The 12,175-nt window shown below is 37.9% G+C and overlaps 1 protein-coding gene across 1 annotated transcript in view; it reads right to left on the bottom strand.

The window, feature by feature from the left end:
- The window catches only part of LOC126473426 (retinol dehydrogenase 14-like), a 55,454-nt gene extending 43,943 nt beyond the window's left edge, over window positions 1-11,511 (bottom strand). The window contains exon 1 of the mRNA XM_050100463.1: window positions 11,082-11,511. Within this exon, the coding sequence (XP_049956420.1) occupies window positions 11,082-11,217 (136 nt within the window). The 5' untranslated portion in view covers window positions 11,218-11,511. The remainder of the gene's footprint in view (window positions 1-11,081) is intronic.
- Between the last annotated feature and the right edge of the window lie 664 nt (window positions 11,512-12,175).

Here is a 12,175-nt window from a genome sequence, read left to right as displayed (position 1 = left end):
ATTGCAAACAACTGGATTGCTACATTCCTAACCAATCGGATGCAGAGAGTCAGCATGAAATACACAAATAGACAAAGCAACTCAATAACCGAAATACTATCAAGTAATAAAACTGTAAAGCAAGGTGTTCCACACGGCTCAGTATTGGGAATCCTACTTTTCCTCCTGTATATTAATGACTTGAGCCTGAATGTTGATGCACACAAAACAATAATATTTGCTGATGGCACAACTGTACTCCTCAAAGGGGAGAATACAGAGGCTGTGCAAAAAGCTGTGAACTTGGCCACTGAGCAACTCAGCAACTGGGCTAAAATCAACAGATTAACTATCAACACCAAAAAGACAGCTTCCATGAACTTTCACACAACACAAAATGCAAATTCCTCTCAGCCATTTGTCACTGTAAATAACCAGCTAATAGATACCAACACTGTTTTCAAATTCCTGGGTCTGTGTGTTCAAGATAACCTGAAATGGAATACACATACAGGAAAGATAAATGCCAGAATTAGTACTGGCTGTTATGCATTCAGTGTACTGAAATCATGTGCTAGCCTGAAAACATTAACCAGCATGTACTACGCTTACATACAAGCCCACCTAAAATATGGTGTGATATTCTGGGGAAATTCTCCAACTGCTCTAAGCACATTCAGAATCCAGAAGAGAGCAATGAGGATTATTACTGGAAGCAAACCCAGAGACTCCTGCAAACCCATCTTCAGAAAGTTGGAAATCCTTACACTGTCTTGCCTATACATTCTCGAGACTCTAAAATTTTTCAGAAACCACATAGTGACAATTGACACCAGAGTTGTAAAAAATAATGAAATACATGAACCAACACCAGGAAAATCTCAAATCTGCATGTTTTACATACAAACACTCAACTGTGTAAAAAGGGAGCTTTCCACATGGGCCTCCAACTGATCAACAATCTTCCCACTAGTATTAAGTCCATCAAAGACAACATAAAATTTAGCAAAGCTGTGAAGTCATATTTGTTGTGTCACTGTTTTTACTCTGTAAATGAATACTTAGAACAGTAATCTTGCTATTTGTGTTAAATTGAAAACATTGAGCAATATAATTCATTAGGATACTGTATGTTAATATATGTTAACTGATATTTTCCGACATCTGCAACACACACTGTGTACCATCAGATCACATGGAATAAATAAATAAATAAATAAAAAATGATTGCCTAACTCAAAACAATGTTTGACAAAAATTATGAATATTCTAAAACTAAACAAAAACATATATGATATATCGAAAAATAAGGGTAACAATTTAAAGTCCAATTTTTTGTATCTGCCATAGTTTTTTCACAAATAATGTCCTTGTGGCGTGATTTTGCTTTTCCCAGATTTTTGATACTAAACATAAATAAACGAATAAAAATAAGTACTTAATTACTCATCTATCTCTTTAAACTTTAGAATGCTGCTGCTAGTTTCATCTCTTTAAATTTATTACCAAAAGCACAGTTTCTCTCAGTCAGATTCAATATTCCGACCTCTCATTCAAAAATGGTACACACTATGCGGAATCAGCTATGGCTGCTCAATGCAGCTCTACTAGCCGCATCCGCAAACACTTTTTTCATATTAGTTGGCCAATGCATTGCCGAGATATTAGCTTTTGATCTTTCATAAATTTACAAATTTTAAGATGACAATAACTTTTAAACAATTATATATTTTTGTGGGACGGGTAGATAATTTAGCTTTACATATTTTTCTGTCCATGAGTGCCAACTTGCATCTCTGTGTTACTCTTAGTTTTGTTTTTATCAACTTTTCTCTTGCATATAAATTTCTCCAAGAGCGCAGACACGGCCGCACATGCCCCTGCCAAACGTTCAAGTTTTTCCGAGGCTGCGTAGACACTAGCCGCTCACCACACCTCTGTAGCAACTGCCAGCCATGTGCTCTCCAGTGGGAACTGCCGCTCTAATCTCCCGCAACAACTTGTAGGCTCACATTCTTCATTATATAGAAAGCTGACAAGGAGCCGTCTTTGAAGTCAGTAGAGTTACACACACTCTAAGTATGAGTTTGTAGATAAAAACCACACCTGGGTGTTTTGTAAGAGGAAATGACTTTTTTCAAAGTCCACTGCTGATCATTAAAATTACAACACCAGGAAGACAGCCATTAACAAAAGCTACTATTATTTATATGCAGAATTGTAGAAGGAATACATGATTGCATTTTTAGGTGACTGGGAGTATACAGGATGTGGAATTTAGTAAACAGGGCTACCCTCTCTGACAGCAACAATGGCTCTAACCTAGCCAGAGACTGAGTTGAACTGAATTCGGGTGATGGGTACTGGTATGCCATTCATGTCGTTTCATCTTTACGACACAAGGCTAGCGGGTGGCAGCGTGCCAGCCTCTTGGCAACCCATTATCAGATTTCTTACAGGGTGAGAGATCTGGAAAATGTGCTGGCTGTGGCAACAGCAAAATACTCACTATATACAGGTAGGTCAGGACAAAACTGGCTACATAAGGTCTCGTATTATCTCATAGAAAGATAACATCACAGAGACCTCAAATTAAGGGAACAGATATTGGCCTTATTATGTCAGAAATGCAACAGTTGCTATCAAAATTACTCACTTTGTGGACTGGAGGTGATCGTGTTATGTGCCCAATAGCATCCGGTATTATCATCTCAGGTTTTGGGCCCATATGATCATAACTAATACAAATTCAGTTGGTCAGTGTTTGTTTTTCTCAGATCCTTCAGGTACAGATGCACCTATCATGATGTTGTACACAGAAGAATGAATCATCTGAAAAGAGGACGGGGTGAAACTGCTGTGTCCAGTGCGGTCTTTGAATGCACCCTGTCAGAGCGCCTCTCTCTGTGCTGCTTCAAAGGAAATCACAAAATAATCACCATGTTCACAGTCTATAATGATCTGAATGCCAATACTCTGTCTATGTTGATAATTCTCTTGCTACAAACAAGATCATTTCCTGTATCAACATACACACTGTTGCTGTATGATCCTGCTAGGCCTAGTGAACAATATGTCAGTCCTCTCGTGTGCTAGTCACATCGCTACTCATATCCTGGATTGCATTGAATATGGCCCTCCTAAATCCACCAATTCCGTATTTGTATGACAGAACCGTGGACCTTATCACGGTGGGGTGTCGTATGTGCTGAGTGATACAGACTGCCCTACCATAGGTGTAGCCACAATGAACGGGTATCTGTTGAAAGGCCAAGACAATGTGTGGTTCCTGAAGAGGGATGGCAGCCTTTCCAGTAGGTGCATGAGCAGTTGTCTGGATGATTGACTTGTTTGTCCTTATAGCATTAACCAACATAGCCCTGCTGTGCTGGTACTGCAAACCGCTGAGAGCAAGGGGGAAACCACAACTATTATTTTTCCCAAGGGTATGCTCTACTGTATGGTTAAATGATGAGGGCATCCACTCAGGTGAAATATTCTGGAGGTAAAACAGTCTCCCCCATTTGGATCTCTGGGTGAGGACTACTCAGGAGGATATCATCAGGAAAGACGAGACTGTCAATCTATGGTGTTTGATCCCTTAATCAGGCAGGTAGGTCAGAAAATTTACAAACAGAAATGGTTAGGTTGAAGGCAGATACAGAAGGGATTGGTGAAGTTTGATAATACAATGAACAGGACCTCTTATCCAGTGAGAGCAGTGTTATAAATACAAAATCAAATAGCAGTAATGCAGGAGTAGGCCTAATACTAAATAAGAAAATAGGAATGCAACAGCATAGTGAATACATTATTGCAACCAAGATAGACACAAAGCCAGCACCCACAACAGTAGTACAAGTTTATATGCTAACTAGCTCCGCAGATGATGAAGAGATTGAGAAAATGTATGACAACGTAAAAGAAATTATTCCGGTAGTAAAGAGAGATGAAAATTTAATTCTGATGGGGGACTGGAATTCAATAGTAAGAAAAAGGAAGAGAAGGAAAAATGGTAGGTGAACAGGGACTGGGGAAAATGAATGAAAGAGGAAGCTGCTTGGTAGAATTTTGCACAGAGAATAATTTAATCATCACTAACACTTGGTTTAAGAATCATGAAAGAATGTTGTGGATATAGAAAAGACCTGGAGACACCAGAAGGTTATATAATGATTCAGATTGGTTATATAATGGTGAGTCTGAGATTTCAGAATTAGATTTTTTTATTATTTACTATAGATTAAAATTGAAGAAATTGCAAAAAGATGGGAGATTAAGGAGATGGGACCTGGATAAGCTGAAAAAATCAGAGCTTGCTGAGAGTTGCAGAAGGAGTATTAAGCAACGATTGACTGATACAGGGGAAAGGAGAATTGTAGAAGATAAATGAATAGCTTTTAGAAATGAAATAGTGCAAGCAGCAGAGAATCAAATAGGTAGAAAGACAAGACCTGGTAGAAATTGTTGGATATCAAAGGAGATATTGAATTTAACTGATGAAAGGAGAAAACATAAAAATGCAGTAAATTAAGTATGTGAAAGGGAATACAAATGTATAAAAAATTAGACTGACAGGAAGTGCAAAATGGTTAAGCACGAATGGCTACAGGACAAATGTAAGAATATCAAACATATATAATAGGGCAAATAAAGAGATGTTTGGAGAAAAGAAAAGTAGCTGTATGAATACAAAGAGCTCAGATGGAAATCCAGTAGTAAACAACGAAGGGAAAGCTGAAAGCTGGAAGGAGTATATAGAAGGGCTGTACAAGATAAATGTACTTGTATCATAGAAAGATAACAGGACATAGATGAAGATGAGGTAGGAGATATGATACTGAAAGAAGAATTTGACAGACCACTGAAAGACATAAGTCAAAACAAAGCTCTCAAGTAGATGACTTTCCCTCAGAACTACTGAAATTCTTGGGACAGCCAGTCATAACAAAACTATTCCACCTGGTATGCAAGACGATTGATACAGGCAAAATACTCCAAGGAAAACAGGTGCTGAAAGATGTGGATATTACACAATCAGTTTAATAAAGCATGGCTGCAAAATACTAACAAAAATTATTTACTGAGAAATGTAAATACTGGTAGAAGCCAACCTCAGGGAAGATCAGTTTGAATTTCGAAGAATTGTAGGAAGAAGCCCAAGCAATACTTGTCCCATGACTTATCTTAGAAGATAAGTTAGGTAAACCTAAAGTTACGTTTATAATTTTTGCAGATTTTGAGAAAGCTTGTGACCAGGTAGTCTGGGATACACTCTTTGAAATTGTGAAGGTAGCAGGGGTAGAATACAAGGACTGAAAGAGAAACCAGACAGCTGTTATAAGAGTCAAGAGGCACGAAATGGAAGCAGTGGCTGAAAAGGGAGTGCGACAGGGTTGTAGCTCATCCCTGGTGTTATTCAACTGTACAATGAACAAACAGTAAAGGAAATCAAAGGAAAATTTGGATAAGGAATAAAAGTTCACATACAAGAAATAAATCTTTGAGGTTTGCAGATGAAATTATAATTCTCTCAGAGACCAGAGACTGTAAAGGACTATGAAGATCTGTTAAATGCAATGAACAGTGTCTTGAAAGGAGAATATGAGATGACCATTAACAGAAGCAAGACAAGGATAATGGAATGCAGTCGAATTAAATCAGGTGATGCTGAGGGAATTAGATTAGGAAACAAGACACTAAAATTAGCAGGTGACTTTCGTTATTTGGTCAGTAAAATAACTGACAATGACCAAAGAAGAGAGTATATACAACGTAGGCTGGCAATGGCAAGAAAAGCAGTTCTGGAGAAGAGAAATTTGTTAACACTGAATATAGATTTTAATATTAGGAAGTCTTTTTTGAAATAAGGGGCCGCCAAATGAAAATCACAATGGGACCATGGAATGATTCCATTCAGAAGTAATCACTAGATGCGTTACAACAATCATCACACTGGGACACAAGGTTATCAATTCCTGTTCCACAGAATGCAGCCGGCCACTGATGGATGCACAACAGCACCCACTCTTGCACTTCTCGTCTGACTGAAATCAATGTCCAGGCATGTTTTTATTCAGGTCACCAAAGGTGTGAAAAAGTATAGTGAAAGATCTGGGCTGTATGGAAGATACTGTAGTATTTCCCAATCAAATCATCAACGCATTGTCTTCGTCTGATTAGCAGTGTGGGGGGGAGTGTTATCATGCAACAGGATGCTTCCTCTGCTTGCAGAGTTCTTTGAGGATGGAACCACAACAAATCTACAGAGCTATGAAGACACTTTGCAGAATCTGCAATGTGCCATAATTAAAAGGAATGCCACTGGACAGGAATTCTGTTGGACAGAATCATCCTGCTGGGTGATAATGGCTGCCCTAACACCAACAATTGGCTGAAAGTTGCACTTCAGTGATTTGGTGGCAAAAAACTACAACATCCTCTGCACAGCTCAGACCTTTCACTGTGTGATTTTCACATGTTTGGTGACCTGAACAAAGATATGCATGGATGTTGGTTTCAGCCAGATGAGGAAGTGCAAGAGCAAGTACCAACTGCATTCTATGAAACAAAAATTGATCATCTCATCTCCCAGTGGGATAAGTGTCTTAATGCATATCACAATTACTTTTTAATGAAGCCATTCCTTGGTCCTGTTGTGGTGGGTGTTCAATTTTCATTGGATTGCCCTTGGAATTCATCTGTATTGTAGCCTTATAGGGCTAAACAACGAAGGGAAAGCTGAAAGCTGGAAGGAGTATATAGAAGGGCTGTACAAGATAAATGTACTTGTATCATAGAAAGATAACAGGACATAGATGAAGACAAGAAGATTCCGAAATGTGGTGCTACAGGAGAATGCTGAAAATGAGATGGGCAAATCATATTACCAATGAAGAATGGAATTGGGGAGAAAAGGAATTCATAGCATAACTTGACCAAGAGAAGGACTCAGTTGATAGCACACATTCTGACACACCAAGGGATCATCAGTTTCGAACTGGAAGGAAGTGTGGAGGACAAAAATTGTAGAGGGAGACCAAGAGATGAATACGGTAAGCAGCTTCAAAAGGAGGTAGATTACAGTGCTCATTTGGAGATGAAGAGGTTTGCACAGGATGTAGTAGTAAGGAGAGATGCATCAAACCAATACCAATATTTGGACTGAAGACCACAAGAACATAGAAGAAATGACAGTAGAGGGTCCTGATCAATTTTAGAACTAACACAATGTCTTAGGTTGAATAAGTACAGTTTACATTAAATGTAAGAAAGCTGCAGTTGTCTCATTTAAATTAAAGGACTGCCTCCACAAATTACCTTTGGAAACAGGCAGCAGATTGTAAAACCTGAAGGAGGTTGTCCTTGCGGGAGGGGGGAGGGGGGGGGGGGGGACAACTGGTTTTAATAGTCTCTTCCTGGTGATATTGTCTTGCTCTCAGCAGGGGGTAATCAGTATGACTGTTTACAATTACATGCAGGCATGTAACTTCCACAGCTTGTATTCATAATAAAGAAAATATTGCTTCTAGTTAACAATTCAAGTGTGAGGTAGATGATAGACATGAATTCACTAAGACATATTTTCTGCCTTCATGTGCTTTCTGCATTGCTGTAGCCTTCAAAAATATTAATATAGAATTTACAGAATTTACTTTTACCAGTAGTATACATACTAAGTTCAATCCTTAGCTTACCAGCGTTAGCATTCCTACACTTCAATGTTTCACTCTACATACCGGTACTTGTATATTCAACTCGTTCAATGATGCAAAATTCTTTTTGTTGGAATTACTGTCATTAATCTTTGTAACTTCTTTATTAGTTTCTTACTTGCTGTAGATACAAACATCCTGTTGTTCCAGAAGTGTATGATCGTGGTTTCCTATGCCCCTTCTTTATTTTGCAGTGTCACTGAATTTCCTTGTTTTCTTTTCTTGTTTTCCAGCTGACAAAGTTACTGTTACAGGATTTGTGATCACCTCATGGACGTAGACTGCTAGGGTTTTTATCACTTACATTATTACTTTACACAGCAATTTCTTGCCTACGCAGAATAGCATGAAACTTTCTGGGGATCAGTGTCTATATGTTCTGACTACATGTCAATGGGATATTACACAATTTCTCATAAAAATGTTACAATGACTTGACTGAAACTGCAGGATAGTAATAGACAAAGACAAGAAGTAAAGACAAGTTTACATTCAGTCTCGTATTTGCAAATCTCCTGATAATGACTATGAACAATATCTGATCAATAGCAAGAGAAAGTAACAAATTAAATGGAAAAATTATACCCATGGCAATTTTATCTTAGTCGCCTTATCAAGAGATCTGATTAAATAGTTAATAAAGCTAAATGGAGAAACTACAATGTTACAGTCAGTGACCATAGTTCTTCTGACTCCATAACAGAAAACAAAAAGCCAAACTCTACAACAGGTATAAAAATAAACACAGAATGAAGACATAGCAAGATTCAAATACAAATCCTTAAACTCTTGCACTTGCCTCTTATGTTTTACTAATCAATATGCAGTGTGTAAGGCTGTACTCAATCTGAAAATTGAGATGAAGATGCTGTGCTCCTCCCTTCCTCCAATCTTTCAACTGACTGAACCAGCAATAATAGGAGGACTTACTATTTAATGCGGACTCTACCCAATGATGTAACATGGCATTTAACATTAACAAATTATTATCAACAGATGAAAAAATACTAGAAATGGAAACCTAGGATTGACTAGGGATCAAATGCCAGATCTCTGGATTTGGTAGTCTGGTACTAACCATTTGCCCACTAAAAACATGCAACAAAGCACCTAAAATAATTATTATTTACACATTAGATGAAACTAAATACATTCAAGTCTAACCTCTGGGCATCACAAGGATGAGAAACTAAAATAAAATTACCAGTAACACAAGGAGCTGCGATGGCAAAACCACAGCATATTTCCATTCACCCTCTGCCATGCACCTCACACTGGTTTGCAAAGTATAGATGTAGATGTAATGCTGTCTTGTAAATAGCCTCTTGTGATGCGTAAAACTGACTGACTCTATTAATTACCTTGATGAGACCAGTTATATAAAAAACACTGAAACAACAATAAATGTTCTTATTTTGTTCTTCAAAGTGTTTATTGAACACACTGAAGTAGGAACATCATGCTCTCATGACACTAAAACAGTTTTCGTGGACAACATTTTCTCTAAGGGTGATCTCTTGTTTTGATGACTGCAGTGTCTCAATGTCAGCATAATTTGGATGATTTTATCTGATCATGTGTTACATCGCAATAATCTGGTGCAACATAGTAAAATAGAAATTTGTACAGTACAGAAAAAAAAATAGTCAGTAGAATACTTCCTCAGACCTCATGCTGTAATCTTTCAAATAAATTAGTATAATAAGTTGTAAATCTTAGTGCATATACTCCCTGATATATTTGTCATATATAACCCTGCTCATTATGAAGCATCGTTGTTGTTGTTGTTGTGGTCTTCAGTCCTGTGACTGGTTTGAGGCAGCTCTCCATGCTACTCTATCCTGTGCAACCTTCTTCATCTCCCAGTACCTACTGCAACCTACATCCTTCTGAATCTGTTTAGTGTATTCATCTCTTGGTCTCCCTCTACGATTTTTACCCTCTACGCTGCCCTCCAATGCTAAATTGGTGATCCCTTGATTCCTCAGAACGTGTCCTACCAACCGATCCCTTCTTCTAGTCAAGTTGTGCCACAAACTCCTCTTCTCCCCAATCCTATTCAATACCTCCTCATTAGTTATATGATCTACCCATCTAATCTTCAGCTTTCTTCTGTAGCACCACATTTCAAAAGCCTTTATTCTCTTCTTGTCTAAACGATTTATTGTCTATGTTTCACTTCCATACATGGCTGCGCTCCATACAAATACTTTCAGAAACGACTTCCTGACACTTAAATCAATACTCGATGTTAACTAATTTCTCTTCTTCAGAAACGCTTTCCTTGCCATTGCCAGTCTACATTTTATATCCTCTCTAATTCGACCATCATCAGCTATTTTGATCCCCAAATATAGGCCTCAGTTTTTTTTTTTCCCGAGAGGTTGTAATACCCTTTCAGTTTATTTCTTGCATGGATTACGTCACCAAATCACTGCTTTTTATTTTTTTGTCGTTTGTTTACTAATTTTTTGTCGACAGGGCATGTAAAATTACAATACTAACTGAATAAAGAAAAGACTAGGACATGTAAAATTATTATAATAATTAAATAAAGACTGGTCCCATTTGGTATTTGCATCAGTGTCAGTCCACATTAGCTTTTCCTGTAAAGTCATGCGTCAAACAGTACCGGTACAATATTTGATGGAAGTTTTTTTTTATATGTAATATGGCATTCTTTGACTCGAATTGTCCTAAAGTTCTAGTACACCCCTTGTACAACATGTAATATACAATTCACAATGGGAAAAACAGGAGAAATAATACGGTATCTCTTTGTTTAAAAATAATTTAGGGAAGTGCTGCAGTACCTGCTTTTATTCCACAGAAGGATTTTGCAGAAATCAATAAAACTTTTTACTTGCAATTTTCATGGACACACAGAATTAATGTGAAAGTCCTATTAAGTCACTACCTGTTATCATAATACCCTCAATGGAAATTTTTGTTAATGTCTTTGCTATTGTAAGTTAAGACCTTCTGTGACAATCTGTATTTTGATCAGTGGTGGTAAAGAAAAACAATAGCGAATGCACCATTCCTTTTTTTATTATTAAAAATGTTATCACTATTGTGCTCATTCTGTTCATATTATGTATAATGACTCGTTCCACAACCATTTTCTCACACTTACTGATCTATGGAATAATGTACGTTTACCCTAGGAAATAAACTGGCAGTAACGTTATTGTTTTATGCTGAGGGTTAAGCATCTTGTACACTTTCTTGGATGGAAAATGACGACTTCACCAAATAGAGAAAAAAAGTCTTGTCATCGATTTCGCGTATATTGCCAAAATGGTATGCTATCTGCTTTTGAAATACCGGTGTATGGATACATTGCATCTATGCAAAATATTATCTGGACAACTGTTGTTCTCCTACCTGTGTTTGAACCGGTAACAATTGCAGTTTTTCCATGCAATAATCTTTGACTTTGACAAACTCCTATAGTGCATTTGTTATACAGCTTTAGCAGCAGAAGGAATACTGCTGTGGAAATCAGTACGTATCCAATCATCACGAACGCACATTCACTGCACTGAACAGCTACTGTGTGACTCTTTATCGTAGTTCATTCGGGAGGTAACAGTCGATTAGCGATATCAGTATCTCTTGGGAAGGAATGTTAAAGTCTGCCTATCGTACCACACAAGACTTTAGCGACAGCGAAACACGGGAACGCCTTCAACTGGACGTAGCAACTTCTGTGAACTACGCCACTTTCCGTGCTTCGCTGCCGCTAAAGTCTTGTGACTTTCTGGTAAAACGCACTTCTCATGGTGTGCGTCACCTACCAAACAGGTCGCAAGTGAGGCAGTTACGGCAATGATCAACCGGTTCTGCATTGCGTACAGTTCCTGAGCAGGCGCAACTCCGCGCATGCGCAGAAATTCGGGACGGCGGCATTATTTGTTAACGTCGGAAGTCAACAATATTGCGATAGTGGATTTTTTGCCTTTTTAACTTTAATTTTATTGTTTCCTTTGTTTTCGCGAGACAATGCGAAGCTCACGTGAAGATATGATCTTCCCCAGCGACTGTTCTCCCACAAGACAGGCCAAATATAGAAAATAATATATAAAGTTGGCTTTACTATACATGGTGAAAGAAGTAGCCTAAACTTTTCCCAGAAAAGACCAGATAAAAGTCGTAAACGAAAATTGTTTCTGCACTGAAGAAACTGAAGGAGAAAAACGGTTTCGGGTGTTATTTGGCAGTTATAAATTAAACAAGACACAAATGGGAAAGCAGAAAGGCGCTGTTTTCTGGTTTCTAAATATTATTTGATATGATTGTCCATATTTATTTTCGGCGTAATGTTTACATCAGGTACTGCGACTAGAAATTTTGTTAGTGCATCTTGAAAAGTAAGGATGTACTCATTGCCCTTGTCTATGGGGGTCATTGGACCAACAATATCAATGTCACACTTTTCAAATAAATGCTCAGGGACAGTCGTAATTTCCATGGGCATT

The sequence above is a fragment of the Schistocerca serialis genome, chromosome 4, assembly GCF_023864345.2.
Source record: "Schistocerca serialis cubense isolate TAMUIC-IGC-003099 chromosome 4, iqSchSeri2.2, whole genome shotgun sequence".
NCBI lineage: Eukaryota > Metazoa > Arthropoda > Insecta > Orthoptera > Acrididae > Schistocerca > Schistocerca serialis.
This window is presented reverse-complemented; position numbering and strand designations above follow the sequence as displayed.